This window comes from Protobothrops mucrosquamatus, unplaced genomic scaffold (genome assembly GCF_001527695.2).
Source record: "Protobothrops mucrosquamatus isolate PMUCROS unplaced genomic scaffold, P.Mucros_1.0 scaffold3184, whole genome shotgun sequence".
Lineage (NCBI taxonomy): Eukaryota > Metazoa > Chordata > Lepidosauria > Squamata > Viperidae > Protobothrops > Protobothrops mucrosquamatus.
The window spans coordinates 37632-63248 of NW_015389182.1; the positions used below are offsets into that span (position 1 = coordinate 37632).

At 38.8% G+C, this 25617-nt stretch overlaps 2 protein-coding genes and 1 long non-coding RNA gene across 4 annotated transcripts; 2 read left to right on the top strand and 1 right to left on the bottom strand.

The window, feature by feature from the left end:
* Positions 1 to 1069: 1069 nt before the first annotated feature.
* LOC107297210 (forkhead box protein E1-like) lies at positions 1070 to 2855 on the top strand. The gene has a single exon (XM_015826568.1). It carries the CDS (start codon positions 1070 to 1072, stop codon positions 2147 to 2149), a length of 1080 nt encoding a protein of 359 aa, XP_015682054.1. The 3' UTR covers positions 2150 to 2855.
* Positions 2856 to 7580: 4725 nt separating this feature from the next.
* Positions 7581 to 15911, bottom strand: HEMGN (hemogen). 2 transcript variants are annotated; one of them, XM_015826570.1, is made up of 4 exons: positions 15744 to 15911; positions 12510 to 12591; positions 10819 to 11072; positions 7581 to 7789 (listed from the first exon to the last, which is right to left on the bottom strand). In XM_015826570.1, exons 1-4 carry the CDS (start codon positions 15823 to 15825, stop codon positions 7689 to 7691), a joined length of 519 nt encoding a protein of 172 aa, XP_015682056.1. In that variant the 5' UTR covers positions 15826 to 15911; the 3' UTR covers positions 7581 to 7688. The 2 variants fall into 2 exon arrangements, with proteins under 2 accessions (XP_015682056.1, XP_015682055.1); XM_015826569.1 differs by having other exon boundaries at positions 12498 to 12591.
* Positions 15912 to 18574: 2663 nt separating this feature from the next.
* Positions 18575 to 21266, top strand: LOC107297211. Its single transcript, XR_001549118.1, has 3 exons — positions 18575 to 18694; positions 19674 to 19738; positions 21214 to 21266. It is a non-coding gene; the product is annotated as an uncharacterized LOC107297211 (long non-coding RNA).
* Positions 21267 to 25617: the final 4351 nt, after the last annotated feature.

Here is a 25617-nt window from a genome sequence, read left to right on the forward strand (position 1 = left end):
AACCGTCCCCAAATGTCCCGCTGGCTTTGAGAGGACGGCGTCCCACTCCCGTGACCCTCGACCGGCCCGAAATGCCCCGCAGCGCTCCTTTCACCAGGTTTTGCCCTGGACGCCCACGGGTGGCTGTCACTACTTGAGGCGTCTTTCGGCTGGGCTCTTCTAAGGCGGGGAAAAGTTGGCAGCCGGGCTCGCCCGCTCTTCTTCCCGACGGTATAACCCCTCCCGGTTCCTGCCTGCCCTGGGCCAGGCCCCTCCCTCCACAAGCCCTCTCAGCAAAGCCCTGTGGGTTTGCTGCGCCCCCGGCATTCTCAGGAGAGGCTGCTCCGGCAAGCTTGTCTCCACCCGTCCCTTTAAGGCACGACAGCTGGAAGGGAGTGTCGGCCGACGGCTGCTCAGCTGCAGAGAGAGCGCAGGCAGCCCCAGAGTCCCTGCCACGGCTGGGGTGGCTCGCCTCCTGGCCGGGCAAGGCGCGCCTGCAGCTCTCCAGAGGTGGTTAAAGAAGCGCCGGGCGAGGGGTCGCAGGTCTCCAGAATCGCCTCCAGTCTCCAGCCTCGGAGGAGCGGCGTCTTCGGAGAGAGATTAGCTCTTTCCCGAGGCGTCGTCCCACCATCGTCTCCAGCCAACCATCGCAGGAACCCGGCAGGTATTTCAGGACCGCTTCTCACCTCCCGAATCCAGTCGCCCCGATCCTTCGCTTGAGTCGATAAGCGATGGAAGGTCTGAACGCGCTTTGCCGTGCTGGTCCTCGACGGTCGGCTTCATTTTAGGTCAGCCGGGCATCGCAGATTCAGACTGCCCAGGAGGTTGAAGGTCCGAACGGGCATCGCCCCAGATTTCTCCCAGAAGTTCTCAAGCCCCGGCGCCCGAGAACACCGAGGACTCCAAAGCCACAATCTTCGCAACCCCACCTGCATCCGCGCTCTTAGATCGCCGCCAGATCGAGGGTACTTTGAAGACACTCCTTCGGACGGCAGCCGGGAACAGCGAGGCTGGCGCACCCCCGTCCTCAAAGTTACCCGCTGATTGCCTGGAACCTACATCGCCGTCGGAGGCGGAGGCAGAGCCTGGGATGACGGCTGAAAGCTCTCAACCGACGGCTTGCGCGGTGGGCCGGCCTGACGCCGAAGCCGAAGCCGCCTCCAGGCTTCCCGCGCTGGTGAAGATGGAGCCGGCAGCCCCGGCAGAGGCCCTGGAGCCGGAGCCGTCGGAAGAAGACGTGGGCGCGATGGGGGGTTCGCGGCCTATCGGACGCCGCAGGAAGCGGCCAGTTCAGCGCGGCAAACCCCCGTACAGCTACATCGCGCTCATCGCCATGGCCATCGCCCACTCTCCGGAGCGCCGCTTGACCCTGGGCGGCATCTACCGCTTCATCACCGAGCGCTTCCCTTTCTACCGCGACGGGCCTCGCAAGTGGCAGAACAGCATCCGCCACAACCTCACGCTCAACGACTGCTTCATTAAGGTGCCCCGAGAGCCCGGCCGGCCGGGCAAAGGCAGCTACTGGGCCCTCGACCCCCACGCCCGCGACATGTTCGAGAGCGGCAGCTTCTTGCGCCGCAGGAAGCGCTTCAAGCGCAGCGACCTTTCCACTTACCCGGCTTACATGCACGAGGCGCCGGCCCAGCCCGTCGGGCCTTCGCTGAGCTCGGCCTACGCCTCTCCTGCTGCTCTCTGCTACCCCTCCCAGCCGCCCCTCTTCAGCCTGGGCCCCCTCATGGCCCAGCCGAGCCCAGAGCTGGTGCAGCAGCATAGCGTGGACATAAACTCTTCTCCCAGCAATGCCTGCTCCTTTGCTGGGCCTGCAGCCTACTCCAACCAAACCTGCACTGCAGCCTCCGGCCTAGCCAGGCCCCACAACGCCATGCCTTACTCCTACGCCATCCCCAGTGCCCAGCAGCTCCAGGTTAACCAAGGGTCTTATTCCCAGAGCAGCAACAGTAACCTCTTTGGAGCTTCTGCCCGTCTAGGAGTGCCTACCTCACCCGCCATCACTAATGACACCATGGATTTCTATGGCAGGATGTCGCCTAGCTCCTACAGCTCTTTCGCTCATGGGTACAATGCCAGTGGGCAACTCAGCAGTCCCGGAGCGTACCTGCGTCACACCACTTACTCCAGTAACATGGAAAGGTTCGTTTCGGCCATCTGAAGCCAAGGAGGAACTTTTGTTGGGGAAAAAGAGAGCAAGGCAGGGCAAGGGGGCGAGATCTCTGGTTATATTATCTTCCCCTTGGGCTTAGGTTATCGTCATAAGCATGTTACCCTGCACTGGCAGGAGGGTTGTGGTGTTCATTCAGTGCGACTGCACATTGATATGCCAATCAGCGCCATTATTTAAGTCTGTAAGAGGAACAGGACAACGGAGGTGTCCACAGTACAGGGCTGGTGTAAAGATTTAACGTTGTGAAGCGAATGCACTATACAGTATGAAGCTAGTGACTCTGCTACGTAGGTGGGGGTGTTGAGAAGACACAGGGGATCCTTTCAGGCTGCGAGCTATGAAATACACCACCTATTAAAGCCAAAGGCAGTACAACATGTTAGACCTTTTTGTGTGCTTTTCCATTCCTGTTAACTCTCCTCCACTTTTGTTTTGTGAGCTCCCTCTTTACAAAATAATCTGTTGTAGCAGTAGCCTCAGTAAGTAGTAAGCTTCTTCTTTTTCATTTTTTTTACCTAGCCCAATTATTAGCAATATTATGAATAACTAGTAGGTGTATGCTTAATACCCTCAATGTCATGTTTTCAGTGACTCACAAGTTCATTTGGAGAAATAAATTGAGTCAATGATTCACCCTTCTGTTTGAATGCTTTCTGCTGGCTTTGGAAATGCAATAAATACTCTTTGAAACTGATTTTCTTGGAAAGTTCTGATTGTAGCTGTTATTTTCAGTTAGATAGCTTTTGTTGCAGCAGATAAAGGAACTTGCCTTCAGACTTCAGTGTGCTTATTGTTCATTGAGTCAAGTCAGATTTCTTTTCATTTTTGTTGGTTGTAGAAATGTATGCTTAGCAGTTGTATAGTCAGCTATATAGTTGGATAGGAGTACACTTGCTAATTGCTTATACATAAGATATAAGAAAATGTCAAATTCATCCCAGTGCCCTAGAAAGAAGACATTTGTCCATATTCAGTAAAATTCTCTGATTTTAAAATTCAGCTTCAATCATTGCTATTGAGAAATACATACTGTATTCAAACATAAGTTATGGTATGTTTTCTGATTAGTAAGAATAACATAGTAATCAAATGATTCACCTGAAAAGGCAATTCTAATTTTTCAAAATGATGCTTTTTACGAGGTATTTTTTTTAAAGTCTTCTGCTCACCTGCTTTACTTATCTGTCATAGCAATCAAGACTTTGATATTATTGTACTGGTAGTTGAGGCAGAAATGCAAGGAAAAGCTGGAAAATGAATGGCTAAATTCATATAATTTACTACTGTACATTACTATTAAAAGTAAAATCAGTAAAATTATGTAGGTTATTGTCTTGCAATCCTGGATCAAAAAGATAGCTTTTTAATAAGAACCATTGGGATCAAGACTTTTATGAGCTGAAAGCAAATCCAAATAAGATTAATATCACATGTCCATATAAATAACATAGTACAACATTGTTAGGGCTTCACCATTTCAGACTTAAGGAATAGAAAGACTAACTTATTATAAATGACAAGGAATCTTTTGCAAATTCAAGGTAATACAGATTAAATAAATAAGCAAACATTTGAATATTTACACAAATGTGAAAGCTGAATGAAATCTCAACCTTCATTAAGTTAAAAAGCCCTAATGAGACTTTGCTTAATGTTCTATGTATAGGAAGTTCTTTATACAGAAAACATTCCAAATTCAATTTCCATAGACGTGCACCTATAATTTTGAAATGAATTTTCTACCATAACATTCATATGATTTACATGTAGAGTTTGAATCAGATGGTGTGGACAATCATTCTTTTCAGGATGATAAACTTGACTTACTGGGTTAGACCAAGAATATCAGAATCCAGCATTCTTTAAGAAATAGTGGCCAATTAGATTCCTCCGGATACTTAAAAGGCACGAAATTCAGCATATTCCTGCTATTGTTTCTTCTCGGCATCTATATAGCTTTACTCAGGTAAAGCATTTAGGAAAATGGATTTCATTTAGTAAAAAACATAGAAACATCATCTATATAATGTGTCTATTTTTTTAAAGTTAACGGCTACCACCAGTAATTCGGATAGGTTTTCATATGTTAATTTTATGTTCAGTGTAGAAACTGAATTAATTTGGTAAAAGGAGAAGGGGTGGGAATTACTTGAATTTATTGCCAATTAATTGTATGCAGTTGAGATGAAGATACTGTTCTTCAACCACAGACCAATTGATACCCCTTTTATTCTATTGTATTTCTGGCTTTGTTGTCCAAGCATGTGCAGAGGTGTACAAAGAAGTTCTGGAATTCTGTTTTATATAAAAATTCTGAAAACTTTGTTTTTGCTAAAATACTGTCAGATTCTGTATCAACGAATTACATGTCCTAGGAAACCTTGTATCCTTCAAATAGTTCTTGTTCCATTCTTTTTCTCAGTATTTTCAGCCAAGCATCTACTGTACGTATGCCTCTATCTGGAAAAGACAGAAAGAACCCAAGACAAAAGGACAGTGATCTACTAAGCGAAGTGGCCTTTGTTCAAGCCATATATGTGGATGAAGATGGACATTAAATTAAATATGTTGCTTCTCCCATGCCCTGTTTTTTGTCATTAGTACCAGGTGAATTGATCCTGTATTGCAATTATTGCTATGCAGGTGTAAATTGTACACCCAAATAGCATAGGAAAAAAGGATTGAGTTTTCTTCCTTGTACCGCAAGATGGAAGAACAGTTGCAGTTAACATACTTCATCTATTGTGTAGTTTGCCTAATATTTTAAGCTTTCTATGAAAAAAAAATCTGCAGTTTGTTTCGCTGTGGCATCCAAATAAGCAAACTATTTTAATTATTTTAAAGGCAGCTTGAGAAAGAATTCCACAAGGATAATTTAGACTGCAGTAAATTATATTTTATTCCATTCACTTTATAATTTGTAAAACATTGAAAGGGTCTTTTGATGAGTTTTGAACCTTAGGGAGCAATCCATTTTTTGTCAGAGTTCGTTATGCAAGCACTGACTTTTCTATTAAAGTGCCCGTGTATGTGAGAGGTGATCTGGAGAACGCTCTGATGCATGGATTCCATCCATACAGAATGGTGAGCAGTCCTGTTGGGCCAAACTATTTTATTACATGAACCAGGAAGTCCCTGAACAATGATTTTCATTGCAGGTGAAAAACGGCAGTGTGTATGTGTGTGTGTGTGGGGGGGGGGGAGATGTTACAGGGATGTTTCTGCTGTTTCTAGTCTAGAGGAACTGCAGGCATTACCACACATTCCCCAGAACAATTGGAAAAACTGCTGCTCTAAAATAAAAATGAACAAAAAGCCGAATGAACCAAAGCAGAGGCAGACAGAAAGCAAGATTCAGACTTGCTGAAATCTTGGGTGATTGATAATAGACCTGTAAAGGTTTCCGAATCCCACACGATTAACAAAAGGCCTTTTCCTTCTGTAAATTAAGCTGCTGAAATTTAAAAAAAAAATGAAAGAAGCACCAGATTCAATTTTAGTAATGGAAGCATCATCTTGATTTCTGCTCTGTGCACTAATGTAGAATGCTCCTTACATTTGCTATGTGGGTGCTTGACCTCTGCAACTCTTTTGCACCTTGCATCAGTTGATTGAATTTGGGGTCTCAAGAGTAATAATTTAAAAATGTAGAAATTTGAAGTTTGTTCTCTGCAGTAAAACATCAAAATCGGTACTGTTTAGGTCACTTCTTTGTATATTCTATAGGGCCCTTCTGCATGATATCATTAGCAAGGAAAAGCTGTTCCTAGTTCAGATATGATTTAATTGAAACCTCAACAAGGGCAGGTATTAAGTCGGCATTAACCTTACTGTTAATGTTGCCTTTAGATGCTGTAACTCCATGTCACCATTGGATGGAACTCTTGTCTCATTCTTTTTCCTGGCTCCTGAGTTTAAGGTCCCATGAGGTTAATGCTGGCGTAATAATTTAGCAGCCTCCCTTCAATAGTGGAAAGAACTGAAGTAAAATTGGCAAGAATTTGTTTCCATATTCACTTCATTAGGGGACAAAATCTTCCAGGCATCTGGCCCCTTCTTTCTTAAATTCCTTTTGTAGGGAACAGAAATGCATTGAGAGGAACAAGATGATTGTTGTAGGACCTCCAGTTGCTCAGGTCAAAACAGCAATTTTCTACCCTTGTTCTTGGCATAAAGACAATTATGATTTATAGATATATGCAAAACATTTCAAATTCATAAAATAGATATTCATTTATTAGTTTCCTAAACCATTCACTACCAAAGTCTCCGAGGGGTATACACAAACCAAACATACTAATATAAGAAATTCCACAATAAATTGAATTATTATTTTAAACATTTCTAAATCTCCAGATCCATCTGTTTCAAACTCCGACCTTGGATTGCCTTCAAGCTGCTTCTACGTTGAGAAGTAAAAATGTCAATGGTATAGAGTTTCACTAGCCTATATTTCTTTCTTTTTATTCTTATCAGGCAAAATCAGCAAAGCAGGAGATGTGTGTAATTATATTACTTTGCACATGTACACATGGACTACTCACTCAGTCCCTGTTATGGGCTCTACATGCATGGTCTCAAACATATAATTTATACATATAAAAGGAAAAAGAGAAGACTATAGGGCTAAAACCCATTGTCATAATACGTAGATTGTTCTACATAGAGAATTCCAAATGTTAACAGTCTAAAGACCTACAGTGGTTTGACTTTTTCCCCTCAGCAGATTATTTGAAAATAATAATTGTGGAAAATGACAGAAGTATATAAATGAGAGAAGTTGCTTCTGAGAGGGGTCTAAAAACTTGTATGAATGAGGCAGAAAAATTGACTTATTGTTTCCTGGTTATTCTGTGAAGGGATTAAAAAAAAAACCCCAGAGGTGCATTCAGTCACGTAAGTCCCATCTGTGGTACACAATGGTGTAGCACAAACATTCACTTCCCCAATGACTACAAATAAGGAACATAAGGAGAAAAAAATGTTGGGGAGGCATTTGTCTTTGCTTGCTCCTCTGTATTATTCATCTTTGTTCTTTCCTGTTCTAACACATTATTTATAAGCTGACGAAGAACCTGTAGATGGATGCAAAGTGTCTCCTTCTAGAGTTCCGATGTGAAGAAGTGATGGCTGCTACTATCTGGCAGAAGCATTCTGCTTGCCTCTATTTCAACTTCCCAATCTGGAGCTACACAATGTCTTGGATGATAGTTACCATTGTCCTCCATCATCATGGTTGAAGATAATGATCCTTCCAGGCTAAGACATGTTAAAGATACTAGATGAAGAAGCTACTTCATTTGAACATAGGTCAGTAAACCCAACATTAAAAAATACAAAATCCCCTGTGCTGAATCGTCCAAAGGAAGACACAGTCACTGGGTATTTCAAAAAGAAGAAATTGCAGGAAAACTACAATAAAGGCTACCAGTTTTTTATTGCTCACACAAGAATGACAGGTATCATGTAGCCTAACAACTTTTCCACATTGAATAGGAACAATTATTATCCACACCCAGCTTTTCAATTAAAAGCCAAATAAATTTTGCTCCAAGTGATCATTTTCCAAAGACTGAGGGTCCTCTGATTCTTCTGGTCTTGGTGTCTCCTCTAGTCCTGGTTGGTGGGCTGAGGGAGGGGGGAATAAAGAAGGTATCACATACAAATATTTACGTATATTGGTTTAGTCTAAATCATGCTAATGTCTCTGGGTAATAAGTATAACCAAGATTAACTAAGCACTGTCTAAGCAAAAAGGAGTGAAACATCAACTCCCAAATTGATTATACAATAAATAATGTCTTCAAATATTTTTTTTATTATTGATGACATATTCATAGTAACAGAAACAGAGAATTAGAACTAGCAATTATTCAAACACTACTGTTTAGAAAACCAATAGTTTTCACAACAATAGTGTTTGCAAGGTAAAAATTAGATGATATATAAGCCAGATGCTATTTCTCTGCTACCTAGGGCACCTGCTACTTTAAACATTTTATGGACTTTCACAAATCCTTGTATTTGTGATTATTTCTCTATAATTCCCTTTGAGATTTTTCAATACAATAAAAAGCTACATTCAAATCTTAAAGTCAAAGTGTGCAAGCACAAAAAAGGGATTCAGTAATGAAAAAGAAATTACAATAGGTATTGAAATCGTCTTTTTAATACTTCTGTCCATTAAAGCTGGGCTATAGTAGTTAAATCAGTAAGAGTCTTTGATGGCAGAACCACCTCAATCACACTGAATTACAGAATTACACTTTGCCAATGCTGGCACAAGTCACTTATGGAAAGGTATGAGAGGAGTCCCCTCTCATTCTACAAAGGGAAGCCAACTGAACTGAAAGCTGTATTCACTTTAACATGGACAATGGTATAGATCAGTGATGGCGAACCTATGGCACGCGTGCCAGAGGCGGCACTCAGAGCCCTCTCTGTGGGCACACCCGCCGCCGCCAGCATCTCACGCAGGTCCATTAGGCTGCTGCTGGCGCCCGGAGCAATAGCCCCACCCAGTACAAAGGCAAAACGGACAGCTAGCAACCTCAAGTAGAGGTGATAGAGCACGCCCCCATGCGCTCATTGGCCTGTGTGTGCAGGGGCCGATGGTGTCAGGCAGCAGCCGCCCCTGCCTTGCCTTGCCTTGCCCTGCAGCAATGGCACCCCCGCTCTACCCCCTGCCTCACCCTGCATGAAAAGTCTCCTGCCCACTGCCTCCCCCACCAGAGTTCCCCTGGATCTCCCCCAATCCTGCCCAGCCCCCACAGGCGTCCCCCCCACGAGCAACATTGAGGTGGCCACGCCCACCCTGGCCCTGCCCACCCAATCTGCCATGACCACTGCAGCCACACCCACCCAGTGGGCCATGTCTCCCCACTGTTCCCCCCCCAGGGCACCACAATGCTGATGCGGCCCTGGCACTTTGCGATAAATAAGTGGGTTTTGGGTTGCGGTTTGGGCACTCGGTCTCTAAAAGGTTCTCCATCACTGGTATAGATTCTCCCTCAACCTGAAAGGCAGCAGCCTAGTTTACAGCTACAGGGCAGACTGTAGCTGTATATCTATTTTATTTCCTAAGACTCATCATTAACTCTGTAGGAACGATCTAGCGTTTACTACTTCTATTAAAAGTATTTTCTACTTGGTTAAGTGAGCTCACACTCAAACGGCCGGGATACATATGATCTTATCGGGATACATATGATCTGTATCACAGATCTTATCATCAGATCTGTGATACATTTATTCTATATTTCAGTAGTACCGTGGAAGGTTTTGAATGCCAAACAGTGAGGGGAAATATTCCATATCACTTTCCTCAGGGCCTTTTTTTTGTCATAGAACGCCCAGAACGGAGTTCCAGCACCTTTTTTGGATGGAACTTTGTAGGGTAGGCAAGGCGGGTTGTCTGACGTGTGTGAGTTTTGGCACCTTTTTTTTTTTTTTTTACAAAAAAAGCACTGACTTTCCTAGTCTAAATATAAATATCCCAAGCAAAGGATTACAAATATATACAATAGCACTATATGGCATGTGCCCAGGATACTTGAGAGACTGCCTCTTCCTGGTTGCATCTACTTATCCCATCAGATCCCACCAGAGAGGCATGTTGCCAGTCCTGTCTACGAAGGAGTGTTATCTGATAGGATCTAAAAAGAGAGTCTTTTCTGCCGTGATGCCTGCCCTTTACAACATTGTTTCTCTGGAACTTAGCTCCAAACTTGTGGGCCTTTAGCAAGACTTTGAAAATACGGCTTTGCCACCATACTTGGAGATCTGGCAGTAGGGGAGAGCCTCTTCAATAGCTATGCAGAAAGCGGGCACTGACTGGATTCTGCCACTGATTACGATTATTTTTTTCTATTTTTTATATAGTCTTATTGACAGTTTGTATGTTTATAGGCCTTTTGTTTGGGGTATTGTTTTAATTGTTGAGAGCTGCCCAGAGCCACTGAAGTGAGATGGGCGGCTATGCAAACAGAATGAATGAATGAATGAATCAATGAAATGTGAATCTATCATTTGGCCCAGAGATTGTTGCAGTTGTCCTTTCAGACAAATTACTAAAGGAGAACATGAGGCATTGCAGTGATGGAAGAAATGGGAAGCTGGCTAAGTTAAAATTTAACAGCCCTGGAAAAACTCTAAACTAGGGCTACCAAATAAGGGTTGCAAAAGACGACCACAGGCTGACTGCTCTTTGTTGTCCCCTGATGGTCATCAGAATTTTTGCAAATCAGATATGACATCTTTGCTCTTATTATATCTAAGGGGCTCTACTGTTCAATAATCCAGAAAGGATCACTACACTTGTACTTTATTTTCTCAGTAATAAAATAGAGATAGCTACTAGTACAGGGGTGTCCAGCCTTGGCTACTTTAAGACTTGTAGCCTTCAACTCCCAGAATTCCCCAGCCAGCATGGAATTCTGGGAGTTGAAGGCCACAAGTCTTAAAGTTGCCAAGGTTGGACATATTTGTACTAGACTCTTATCTGATCCAACTGAAGAACCATGGAAAGGGACAGGGAACATGATCTCCAAAATTATTTCAGAGAACTTACCATCCAGATCAAATTTCCTTCAGGTTAAATAATATGCTTCTCACTAAAAGAGCTTTTATTTTCAAAGGCTGCTAGTTACAGAACTTACCACATCTGAAAACAGACGGCATTATTTCCTCTTGGGAATAAAGCCCTTCCGTTACCACCAGAGGGACAGAGCATTCTTCATGGAGTCCATGAGTGACTTCAGCTTTCTCCTCCACTGTGGCCACCTCTGTTTCATGACTCTCAGCTTCCTCTGACTGCAATTCTGGTTGTGGTTCTGGTTGTGAAACCTTACGCCGGCCTCGGCCCCTTCCAGTTGCTCTTCCTTTCCGTACTCGCTTCTGTTTCTTTTGCTCCCTACGCGAGTGTACACATAAGAATCACTTCGTAAATTCTAGGAGCTGACAGATTGCTTTGAAGGGCCCTTTTTCCTAAAACATTAACTCACCTCTTTAATCACATTAAAATTCTTAGCTTAATTATTAAGATTATTTATTCAGCACTTTTCCATTCAAGATGAGCAAACCTAAGTTGATGCCCCAATTCGAGAGAGGATTGAATGTGTTCCTGGACAGTGATTCAACATCCTGCAGAACTCAAAGCCATAGTCATATCCAAGCAGGAGAGAAAGGTTTGGGCAACAAAGAAAGGTGGTGGTGTCTCTGACTTTCACCTTCAATCTATTTCTGCCTGAAATGTATTTGTTTCTTCCTTTCTTAGAAGGCTTATATGGCTGCCTCTCTCACATAGTTCTCCCAACGGTTCCATTCCTTGCTGGGGTCCCTTTATGAGGTAAACATGGGTCAAAAAATAAACTTAGTAAATGCAGCAGGGGTGGAAAGGTTTGGTCTTATAACAGTAGCTGCAGCAACAATGCTGAGCTGTGAAAAAATTAAAACCTGGTTTTGATACACCATTTCAAAACCTTATCTTCCAAGGATATTGTACAATGGCAAAAAAATCTGACATTACATAGAGATGCAACTGAACATGCTTTGATATGTGGAGATACACATACACACATAAAGACACGAACACAAAGTTTTACTGTTTATGACACGGAAACATGTCTGTTAAAATTTCAGAAGCCAAAAAGGGTAGCTGAACATAATGCTTCATGGTCAAGGTTTTTTTTTTTGTATGTACTATAGTTCCTTGCTTGTACCTCTATAAGAAGCAGAATAAATGATGCCAAATATTAAATATTGCAAAATAAGTTATTTTAAATTAAATGTTGCAAATCTATTCTATTGGCATAGAGTAATTTATGAACTGCATAATTCTGTTTCCTGTGCAGGGAGTAGATTCAATAGGTGTTGCTGGGTAGCTAAGTAAAACAGATGCATTTCCAGAATCATCTAAATTCCAACCATTTGTATGAATGCATATGGGTTAGTGTGAGAATGAGAAGGGCAAAAGATTCAAGAATACAAATGGGGGTTGGCATGTTACCTAGGAATGGAATAAGCAAAAATTTTAACATTTGAGTTGGAATGAAATACTGGCCAAGAAGAAGGGTAGCTCTATAAGATGTATTAGGAGAAAGTTCTATATGAGGAAAAACAAAACAGACTTCTTGTTTTTCTTAGAAGAGAAATCTATTGTGGTTACTTTGGTTAAACTTTAATGTGACTAATTTGTTTTTTTATGAGAGCAAAAGTAATGTCAGTGTCATTATTTAGACACAAAACATCCTTTTAAAAGCTACGGTATGTACAAACACATCAGAGCAGATTGCTTTATCTCTAAAATAAACATCACTTTGTCACCATCCTAATTTACCCCAGAACCCACTGTTGAGTGTCTTTTTCTTCTGCTTCTGCTCTTCTTTTTCTGAGAAGTTCTCGGTCTCTCAAACGGTGTGAAATGCCAACATCTGCAAGAAGTAACAACAAGAGATTACACTGTTAAGAAATCCAAACAGATATTGCAGGAATAGATGCTGAACAAAAAAATGACAGAACCATTTCAGCAACTAATACAGAATATATTGGGTTATGTTTAGGAAATTAACTGCCTACAATTAATATTTGCATGATGGTTAAGTTGAGGAGAGGGTTTCAGAAAACTCTTTTAAGAGTTTAATTGGCTACATGAACACGAAGTGAACATTATTCCAATTAAATACTTCCATACTGGCTGAAGGATTTATTGTATGTGCTCATCTTTTGTCTCCATTAAAAAATATCTGCTGAGACAAGCCAGAGAAATAGTAACATCCTGATAAGTCACAATCAGAATGAAAGTTATTATTTTCTTTTCTTGTTCAAACCAATTCAGTGGGTTTAAATATTATTTTAGTATGCAAAATTTTGTAAGCAATTATGCAGCCCAAAGCTTTTAAAAATACTAAAGTTTCATTCTCTATGTATAGTATCTTCATATAATTGTACACAGTCTATGTTCATGTTTGTTCATTTAGCTAAACTTATATTGTAATGTAACCTGCTACTGCAGGTGGTATAATTCATTTCATTAAAAACAATCAGGTCCATTTTGCTGTGTTACATTTCACTTTTGACCCACCTATCGCAATTCCAAATGAGAGCAGAAAGAGTCATTTTGTCCAGATTAGAGAAATAACATCAGACACTTTTGTCCAAACAGTGAATGAGAACATGGGGTAGAACTTTGCTTGATTATTAATTCTGAACTTAGAAATGTTTTTTGTTGTTGGAGATAACATATACAGAACAACCTTAAGACAGCCTTAGAGTATGGCAGGGTGATTTGGGCATGTCAGATTGCATGTGGTATCAACATTTATCATCATCTGAGTAACATCCAACTTGACCAATATCACAATGGGAAATGCCCTCTTTTTTCTCTTTTTTTGGAAAACAATCTATAGGACATCTTTCTACGGCCATTATAGGATGATATTTCATAGTCAGTTAAGATATGAAAGCTATAACATGTGATAACAACTTCATTTTCTAGCTTGACAGAATCTACATTTCATTTGCCTTTGACACAGACAATGACACATGTAAGATAAGTGCATCTTGTTCATAAATACTTTTTAACATTTTTCTCAGGTAATGGTTTCCCCAAAGTTTAGGAAATTTCTACTTGATTCTCCTTCATTTGAATCTGTTAATAATGCTATTACAATATGTCAGGAGGCTATCAAGAGGAAAAGTGGTCTGTACCTATGACAGAAATTAACTCCACACTTGTAATAGAAGCACATCAGCTGTAGCAGTGTTTTTTTTTCAGTGACACCTTAAGATTAGCTTATTTATATTCTATGGTATTCAAATATAAGTATTAAAATGGTATCTACCTTAGATGGACTGTACCATAAAACAAAGGGGAAAAAAATCTTGCATCAGCATATTTACTAACGCCTGCCACCTGATGGTTCTCTGTGGTTTGGATTCATGCAAGACACAAACGTTTGTTTCAATCCAAATGTGGAATATTATCCATAGTGTCCACTTCAGCAGCAAGTGAAGTCTCCCTATGCATGAAATGAATCTGTCCTCCAATCTTCGATGGTGAGGGAAGCACTGAGTATCTTGCAATGTAAAGAGATTTGCTCTCTTATACCATTTGGCGGGTACCTAGTGTACCAACCGTCTCTCGTCATTTCATCATTATACTTTACCATTTTCTAGAGTTTTTGCTTTGTACTAATGTCCAACCGGTACAACGAAACAAAATAAATAAATAAATAATGCCATATTTCTCCTCCCCCTCCCCCGCCACAAGTGCCACATAAAACAGAAAGGTTGTTTTGACAAACTGTTCTCTCACAGCAAGGACCACCGTTGCCAAACCCAGCAACTCTATAGCAACATCATCTGCTCTGATGCCTTTGTTCAATATTCACAACTGAAATAAAGAGAAAAGCACTACACAATTTGTGATTGTCTATCTAGAAATGGATATTTTGAGTTCAATCTAGAGTTCAACAATAGGATTTCTTTATAAGGCTAATATGAGGATAATGGACTCTTATGGTAGAGATGCAGGACATCTGACTAGCAGAAATAATTTTTAGTTTTCTTACAGTTATTTTCTCATACCAATTCCTTTTCCCAGCTATATTATCCCATTTTCCCACCACAAGGCTTCTGACTGGAAACAAGTCTAATACAGTCATTGTATTTATCTCCCTGTTTTTCACATTTATCTCTGCTTTTCCATTTATTATTCATGGCAGTTTGTGGCAAGTGTGGAGAGGCGCGGGGAGAATTAGCAGTGGGTCTAAGGGCTGCCTGAGGCAGAACATAAAATAGCACCCATCCTTTCCCTAAGTTAAGATACACATGGCATCCAACATGGGATCAAATTATTTTTGTATCTGAGGTAGAAAATCCCATCAATGCTTCTTTATTTCCCTGGCAATAAAATCAAGGCAATAAAGTAATAATTTGCACATCTTTCCTGATGCTTGAAATAAAATGCTTGCATCTGTTCCCTTGACTTAATTGGTGGCTAGCTCTACTGTAGTTATACTTCAGTATTTATCTTGGTCTCTGATTTTCTTTGCATCACTATAGCAAACGATGTTATAGAGATATACATTTGTTAGGCATTGCCAAGGTTGGGTTATTCTCCAGAGTTTTGAGGATGAAGACTGATGGAACATTTTATGTGGAAGCAGTTTGAACAAATCAGGGTTCTCTTGATCCATATTTATATCCCTTACTTCCTCATTCTACATTTGCAACCTTGCAAGAAAAATTAGGTGAGGAGTTTTTAAGATCATCCAATGAGCTTCATAGCTGGGAAGATCCAAACTGATCATCCCAGTCCAAGTCTAAAGCTGTTTAAAAGTAGAGGGGATAACCTTCTGCTATGTTTAACATTTTGCTTGTCTTTACATATTTGAAGGAAAAGGGCCGAAGCCTAAAGGGTGCTATGCACACAAACCATATTTGCAGAAGATCCTCCCAATGTTTACTCACCAAAAGCAAAATAAGAATAGAGGTTTATCAGGGGCAAGGATCAGAGACCAGGTAATTCTCAAAAAAATGCAACCCCGAAAAGAAATCCCTTTCCCAAAATAATTTGCATTACCTGCAACCGCATACTCTTCAGGTGTGGCCTCTGGCTGCTCTGGCGTTTCAGAGTATGAATGATCCTTTCCTAAACTTGCCATCTGTAACAGTTTATTTTAATATTTATATAGAAAAAGGAGCTGAGCTCCACCATAAGATCATGTAACGCATCTAATGGTTTAGTCGAAAAAGTTTCCAAAACGGAGGGAAGAAAAAAAAAGAAATAGACTACCCGCCCTACACATCTTATCTGCCATGGACATGGCTATGTTAATACTATTTTTTCTTATCAAGTTGCAAAGGTGTTTATATTGATGCTAAAAGCCTGACATGTCCATTTCCAAACGCTTTTTCCTCTCATGAAATAATTATTTTATCAAAGAAATGTGCCACTTTTCAAACATTTTGCATTTGGAAATTCCTGGAAAACATCCTTACTACACCATTTAGAAATAATTACCTCCTCAAACAGCTTTGGAAAGAATGGTTTATTAGATAGAATTGCAAGCAGCATTTAAACACAATAAGAATACTTCTCTGGAAAAGATCTGTTCAAATCTATGTGTGTGTGTATTTGCACACAGTTTGGGTAAAGATCCCTTGTCTTATGTTTTCAGTTCTCTGAGAATATTCAAATAAACTAGTTTTTTTTAAAGAGAATCTAGATGAGAAAATACTCCTGAGTTTGTTTTTTTTATGTATATTTATTTTCTAGGGAGTGATCAGTACAATTCTAAAAACATATGCTAAATAAATAAATAGAAGCATCTGGCACACTTACAGTGTAGCAATTTATTTTGAAGAAGATTCTGCAATGGATAAATTACTTTAGTTTTTCATATCAAACTTTGCAGTTAATACTACAAATAACTGAAATGTGATGTATATTACAAACACTATCATTTTTTAGTTTGCCTAATTTCCACTTTCTTTTAACCCTCTAACCATATTCTTGAAATGTACCTCTGTAAAATTGTTTGATATGTATTACCTTTTAATATTGGGAGTTCCTTTTCCCTTGTCCTTTGGACACCTCCCTTGGGCTTAAAGGAGATTATTTTGCTGCTCTAAAAGGTGGGGCAGACTAAAAGTTACAAGAGAGAAGGGTGGAGGTAAAAGGAACTAAAAGCACCTCCTGCTTTTTGTGATATGCAGAGGCAAGGCACTCATAGCAAACAACTGCAGGCTTCAAATAATTGAGAAGGAATCCTCAACTCTATTGTGGCACTAGATACAGTTCCACACATTCCATTTTCTTGAACAGCCAAAAATCTTCAGGCATTTTCAAGATCAGCAAGTTCATTATGGCATAAGATTTTCATCAGAAGCATTCAGTGCTTTTCTAAAGTGGGAGTACTTATTCATACAATGGTAGGGAAACAAAGGTTGTGAAGTTTTCAAAGTTATTTTTTACGTTCTACAGACTTTTATATTATTTTGATTGTAACCAACCTCTGTGACAAGAAATTACAGTTTTCTCTTTCATTTCTGTAGAAATTACATGTATTTCTCATGCATAGCCTTAGTTGCTATCAAGCTAAGGCATAACATGTGAAATTTGAAAACAGTTTATAGTTTAATATGTTGCATAAATTCCCAATGGTTGTTTATTTAATAAACTTTGGTTAACTGTATAGACTAGACTAGACTAGACTTAGACTAACTGAGTTGGAAGAGACCTTGGAGGTTTTCTAGTCTGACCCACTGCTCAGGCAGGAAACCCTATACCATTTCAGACAAATGGTTGTCCAATCTCTTATTTAAAACTTCCAGTGTTGGAGCATTAACAACAACTTGGAGGCAAGTTGTTCCACTGATTAATTGTTCTAACTGTCAGGATGTTTCTTCTTAGTTCTAGGTTGCTTCTCTCCTTGATTAGTTTCCATCCATTGCTTCTTTGTCCTGCCCTCAGGGTGCTTTGGAGAATAGCTTGGCTTCCTCTTCTTTGTGGCAACCCCTTAGATCACGTCAAACTCGATCACATCACGTGACATATCGTGATGTATCGCGATGTTTTTTGCCTTTGCAGAGCTGGGGTGGGCGTGGCCTGCGCATGATGCATCCGGCCTGCAGGCCGCCAGTTTGACATCCCTGCCTTAGATATTGGAATATCAAAGAGATGACCAAGGTAGAATCTTTCTCTTTCACATTTTTATGTGGAAGGATTTTTTAAAAAACATAGAAGAGTTTCTGTCATATGAACACTTACCAGCAGACTGAAATGGTAAAGACAGATTTGTCAGACTGCTGAGAGATTAAGTAGCTCCAACAGCAGCAACTATACATCTGTATGTTTAATGAAAAAAGCAGAAGACGGTTGTGTCTAATTTCTGCAACAAAAGCGACAAATGGATCAGCCTTCCTTGATTTTATCTGATCAGTTTAATATCTTCTCCACCCTATCACACTGTACTTCGTTATGAATAGAGTAGAAATGCAAACATTGCTATTATTGTTATATCCTGCTTTGCCTACAGACGGTACTATTGATTCCTGTCAGCATAGTTTCTCAAAGTGGTGTACATTTGAGCAGAAAGATAAAATAACACAATTAAAGAACCCATATGACAATATCAACACAGAAACAGAAGAGATAGAGAACTCAAAATTTTCTTCCAAGCCACAAACTATGTTTAGCATTTTAACTGATACAGTAGAGAAGTTATGTGCCAATGTTACAGAAATTCAAGAAATATCGGCTGCTAACACTACAACAGTTGTTTAAAAGGTAGCTCCTAGAGTTGAGTCATTCTGCTTAAGTACTTCATTTTGGTCATACTGTACATCAAAAGGCTACACTGTTGTGTTTTGTTTTGGGTTGCCTAAGTGATTTAAATACTATACTGTACATTACCTTTGGAATAAGTGTTAGAGTACAACACTGACCTATTGCTTACTTTTGTTGCTATAAACTTTTATAAACATATCAGTTGGGTGGCTAGGATTTCATACCTTTTCAAGTTATTTAAGGTAAGAATAAAAATCTATCCCTCTTTCTGATAAAATAAACATTTTTGTGAAGCTCAGCAATAATATTTCCCTGTTATAAAGAAATTATCTACATAGTATTTTCTTGTTTCTTTTCTATATGAAAACTATAAACTTAGTATTGTTTTTTAAAAGTTGCCTTGGGAATGAAGGAACCTATCCCACTGGAATCTCCCAACTTTGAGGGCAGGCAAACACATTTTGCAGACCTGTTTTACATTTTGAGGAAAATGCTAGACATTGTTGTAAAACTGTAATCCAAAATGGATTTCATAGAAAAGCAAACTAGCTAAGGGAAAAGTCAAATAACTATTCCAAAAAAACATATACATGGCAGATATGGAATATATGCTTCAAATCGGATACTTTTTTTTAACCATGATTTACATTTAAAATCTCTCACAGTGTAACATACATTTCCTCCCTACACGCTCATGGTAAGATTTACTCTCTTACTCTAGCCACATAAAACATATTATGGTTTGACACAATATGAGAACCAAGTCATTGTGATCATAATATAAATATAAAATAAACATAACAACTGTTTATAAACAGCATTGTGAACTGCTGTTTATGTATGGCCTATGAACCCAGCTGGGATATATTTAATAAGCCACGGCTTACACTAATAACTAGACATTAACTATCAAATTGGTAGCTTTAGAAAACATTTGGGGAAAATGCAATTATTCAATTACAGTAGATTCTTTACCTGAAATTGTCATTCGCATGAGAAATCTTAACTCCAGTTCCACATCGTTCTAGGGAAAGATCCACACAATGTGTTAGATAAATTTGTTTGGCTACTTTGTGGCTCAGTATACTATCACATTAAGTAGGTTAAGGGCTGCCATTTTGGAGAACAAAAAAGTCCTTACCTATTCCCTCCAATCTTTCTAAGTATTCTAAGAACCCTAGAAAGCCTTCATTATGTGAATGACCCTTTTTCATTAACTAGGTAAGCAGCAGTGGATGTTATGAGGGTGCTGCCGTTCATTTGTTGGGAAATGTCTTCTTAGGTTGGTAAGTATTGGTAACAACCTGGGTAATGATTTGCTTTGAATTTTCAGATTCTGCGCCTTCATCTCATTTTCTTGAAGAATGGACTGGGCAGGGCAAGGCTACTAACCAAAGTATCAGGATTTGGGATTTGCAATAATGTCAGATCTAATGAAAGTGCTTTGACTAATAATGACCTGAATATTTTAATGCCAGAATGATCTAATTCCTAATCCTGAATATTTTGGGGGTTGTAAAAGAGACATATGAATAAATTAATTAATAAATGAGATGAACAATGGAGGTACACATTTTTGTGAACCCAGACATCCATTAACTATTCAATGAATTTAAATCTTTCTTAGCCAATGCTAGGACAAGTTCTTACTATGCTAAATTTATAAGTTTTAAAATAATTAACTATTTGCAGCTAAATTCATACAAACTAAATTGTGATTAGTCTTTGCTCCAGGAGTGTTAAATGAACCAAGAAAATAAACCACGTTTTAGCTTAACCACGGGTAAATATAAAATGCAAGGAAAGAAAGCTAGAATTAAATTGAAAATGTTACAAGAAGCTAAGGAAAATTGAGGTTTTGGCCTGCCAGAGTGGGTTTTATATTATCAAGCATCAGTATTAACATGGGTAAAAGAATGGATAACTCTTAGAAATAAAAGATTGTTATATTTGGAGGAACATGACTTACAACTCGGTTGGCATGCTTTCTCATGGTATGGGAAAAACAAAATTCATAAATATTTTCAAAACCACTACATTAGAAATGCACTATTACTAACATGGGAAAAAATAAAATGTAAAATATACTTGAAAATTCCAGGAGGGCTTTCAACAATGGAAGCATTTGTACAACCAAATTTAGTTAGTTTTGAAAAACTATGGACATTTAAAGATATTCTAAATTTTGAAGGAAATTTAAAATCTAAACAAGAGATGGAAAATCAGGGTATTGATTTATCATGGTGGACATATTTACAAATGCAAGTGAGATTTGATAAAGATGTTAAATTGTATGGTTTTTACAAAGAGCAGACCTTGTTTGACCACATATTATTAACTTCTGATGAGAAATTAATTAAGAAAATGTATAACTTTTTACTGAATTTGAAAATGGAAAATGAACAAGTAAAAGATACAATGATAACATGGGCAAATTTTTTTGGATATAATATAGATTTAGAAAAATGGCAAAATTTGTGGGAAAGAAATTATACAATGTCAACCTCTTACAAAGAAAACTTATATAAAATTTTGTATAGATGGCACTTGCCACCAGCAAGATTAGCAAAAATGTTTAAAAATGTCAGATAGACGTTGGAAATGTAAACCTGTAAGGTACTTATTACCATGTATGGTGGACATGTGTTAAAGCATACTTGGCTAGAAAAGATGTAGATTTTTAAACCTGAACTTTTTTTATTAGGTATGTCAGAAAAGCTTGATAAATAAAGTATATATTTGATTTTACATGTGATAACAGCAGCAAGAATCATATTCGCACAATATTGGAAAAATGAAGAAATACCACCACAGGGAGAAATAATTAAAAAAATAATAGACTGTGTGGAAATGGACGGATTTACTTTGAGGTTGAAAGAAAAAGAAGAAACAGAATACTTTCAAACTTGGGACTTATTTTATCAATGGCTGGAGAAAAGAATAAGGGATTAGGAATCCAATTTGTATTAGTGAATGATAAACTCAGACAACACGTTTGTTGAACAAGTACTTTTGAACTGTATGAAAAAAATCAATAAAAACTTAAATAAAATAAAATAAAATGCATATATAACCTGTTGGTACCTTTTAAGATTAAAAATATGAAATTCAGCATTGAAATAGCAGAAAGATATACACTATACTTCCTAAAGCTTTTCAAATAACCTGCATGAAACTCTTTTAAAAATGTAGAGCAAGAACTGGTGAGTTCTTAAAGTCTGTTGAAAACTGATAAGTACATTATAAGTATGACCCAGCAAAATATTGAAAATGACAGGCTAAATTAGATGTTTCCTAGTTTATGAACAAGGCCAAATAGTGCAAAAATACAAGATTGTTTTATCCTATTTTTCAATAATAGCGATTTCCACAATACTTGTGGCTAATTTAATCCTGGCTTACTTAGCCCCTCTAAATTTATATTACACATTGATTGAAATCAAAACACAAGTAACCACGCATAATTTATTGTGGTTCAGTATATTATGTAAACACAGCCAGTCTTGAAGGATATTTACAGACTGTGGTAGGAAATCTCTAATTGGATGCAGCAGCTACCAAGTAATATGCATCATTTTCTCAATTTATAAATTTAATAAAGATTTTCCAGGTCAACCAAGAATTGGGCAGTGATAATTAAAGCAAAATAATTGAAATGGGACCTGAACATTCTGAGTTATTCTAATCACATATGGGTAAACATAGTTGCTTAGACCGTCTGATTCTCATACAGTAAAAGAAGCAGAAAAACCTAAGATTATTTTATGCATTTGTCCTGCAACAGTTAGAATGGCTGTGAGCTCTGCCACCTCTATTCTGGACCCATACATTTCATAGTTGGTTAAGGTTTTCCAGGAGGTGAAATGTGGTTGAGTCCAAGCCTTCATGTGGGAAAGGATTATTCTGCTGGTCTTGAAGGAGACAGTGGTTCAATCTCTTCTCATATGGGCATCCTTTGACCCAGCTGTGATGGTCAACTTTTATCTAGTTTCCAACTTTCCCTTTTTAAGGAAGATTGTTGAAAGGGGTGAAAACTGGATGCAATATTCCAAGTGTGGCCTTACCAAGGCATTGTAAAGTGGTATACTTCATATGATCTTGATTCTATCCCTCTGTTAATGCAGCCTAGTACTGGCTTTTGTGGAAGCTGCAGCACACTGCTGGCTCATATTTAAGTGATTGTCAACTAGGACTCAGAGATCCCTTTCACAGTTACTACTATTGAGCCAGGTACCACCTATACCAAGGGTGTTAAACTGCCGTGGGCCAGATGCGTCATGCCAAAACCGCGTCCACCCCAGCTCTGGCAATGGGAAAAAAGTCGCAATACGTCGCAACACGTCACATGATATTGTGAGTTTGACACCCGACCTATACTATACCTGTGCATTTGGCTTTTCTTGCCTAAATTGCTTTATTTTTTTCACCATTGAATTTTATTTTGTTAGATAGCACCCAATGTTCAAATCTATCAAGATCCTTCTGTATCCTAAGCCTGTCTTCTGGAGTGTTGGCTATTCCTGCCAGCTTGGTTGTCTACAAATTTGATGAGTTCCCCATCTAGCCTCTCATCCAAATCATAGATGAAGATGTTGAAGAGCACTGGACCCAGAACAGAGCCCTGGGGCATCCCACTACACACTTCCCTCCATGTAGATGCAGCTCCATTGAAGACCACATGCTGAGTATGGCCGGTCAGCCAGCTACAAATCCATTTGGTGGTGATGCTTTCTAACCCACAGTTTGCTATCTTATCAAGTAGTAGGTTGTGGTCTACTTTATCAAATGCCTTACTGAAGTCCAGGTAAATTATATCCACAGTATTCCTCTGGTCCACTAATTTTGTCACCTGGTCAAAGAATGCAATAAGATTTGTCTGGCATGATCTGTTTTTGACAAACTCATGTTGGCTTTTGGTAATGACTTTGTTTGCCTCTAGGTGTTTGCTGATTCGTTGCTTGATATTGAGGTCAGGTTGATAGGTCTGTAGTTTCCTGGATCCATTTTTTTTCTTTTTTGAAGATGGATACTACATCAGCTCTTTTCCAGTCCTCTGGTAGTTCCTCAGTGCTCCAGGATATTTGAAAGATATAGTTCAGTGGTTCTGAGATCACATCTGCCAGTTCCTTCAGAATCCAAAATTTATGTTGCTAAGCAAGACATTTGTTAAGTGAGCGTTGCCCCATTTTATAACTTTTCTTGCCACAGTTGTTAAGTGAATCACTGCAGCTTAGTAACATGTTTGTTAAGTGAATAAGGCTTCCCCACTGACTTTGCTTGTCACAAAAAGTAATTACATGACCCCAGGACACTGCAATTGTCATAAATGTGAGCCATTTGCCAAGAGTCTGAATTTTGATCATGTGACTATGGGAATGCTGCAATGGCTACAAGTGTGAAAATAGTCATGTTTTTTCCCCCCAGCATCGTTTTAACTTTGAACAGTCACTAGATGAATGGTTGTAAGTCAAAGACTACCTGTATAATGCTTGAGGGTAGGATAGGTTTTTAATTTTTTAAATTTTGTTATCTGTATATTTGTTGCTACCCATCCAAAGTTATTATACATAATATGGGTGACCATTCAAATATTTTAAATAAATGAAAGCTTTTAAAACACAAATTATTAGTTTATTTGTGGCCATGCAAATAATCTATTTTAATTGTTAATAAAATGTACCTGGCACGAGTTGGTCAAAATGAACCATTTCCTTATTAGTGTAACATTTAGCCATTTCTTTTATAACAAGAACATATAATTATATAACATGAGCATCACCTGCTGTTGAAACAGAAGCGTTGTGTCATCATATAAAAGGAGTATTGTAAATACTCAGTGAGCAAGTCCCTAGATGTGTGATTAATACTACACTTTATATAGTACAGGGCTTTTTAAAGATGCAAGTCTGAACACAGTTTGCAAATCTGTGGAGACACATATGATCTATATTCATGCTGAAAGTAGGACTTGTAAAGATCTGGCAATTGGTAGTTTGTTTCAAAAATGATAAGCAACACTTTTGAAAAGCCCAAAGGATAAATTAGCTGGTTTTCAATGAAGAAAAAATTCTGTGGGTTTATTTTCTGCTATTTCATTACTTTCATACAAGGTACAATCTTAGGAATCATGTCCCACAAAAGGAAGGGGATGTTAGCATTCTGAAGTAGACTATCATTGTGGGTAGCCTTGTCTTTTGACATAACTTGCCACAATATATGCGCTTGGCTATTCTTCCGTAAGTAATTTAAAATATTTTTCAAACTGGCTTTTGATTTTTGGAACAGTTGTTGGATTGCCTTTTGGGTCTGGGTCTTTTTCTTGCCAGACATTCACTAGCAAGACGTATACCTGAAGTCATAATTGTTAATTGAATTATGATTTATTCAATTCCATTTCCTGTGTTCGTATAATTCACTGATTAATAAACCTACAGTACTACACTGGACAAGTTCACACCATCTACAAGTCTAAAACATGATGATTAGTTTATGGCTTACCGTGTTGTACAAATGCAAAGGTGCATTTAGCTGCAGCTGCCCAAAAGCATCAGTTGTCTCCATATTAGGAAAAACACCATTAGCTGATTTGTATATGTTACCCTAACCTTAACAAATAACATGCACATTTTTAATGATCACAAAGTTCACAATTATTAATTTGCACACCACCCAAATTCCGAATGACTGGGTAGTTAGAATGCCCACTCACGTCTATGCAATCAAAATATTTAAAGTATGAGAAGTCTCATTATAAACTTGGCATTTAATTAGTAAGAAAGAGCTTTGGGTTATAAAAATAAACATCCTTGGGTTACCATAAGAGTTCTCTAAATTCCAGAAACCCAGAAGGCATAACAAGACTACAAGTATGACAGAAAACCACTTGTACTCATCAGTCAACAGGGCGAATTATAAATCATAAATTACTATTATGAAGTTGCTACCTGGTCAGATTTAAAATGACAAGTTCTGCTGAATGCCTGCCTTTTAATGAAGAAAACAGGAATATTTTTGAATTGTGCAGTGCATGAAATATGAATAGAGGGGATTTCTTTTTACTTTGTGATGCCTGGTATAATTTTCAGCTGGATCCTATCTCAAAATGGTTGGAAGCTATGCTGTTGAATCTCAGTAAATTTACAGGGACAGTCCTCCCTCCCTTTTC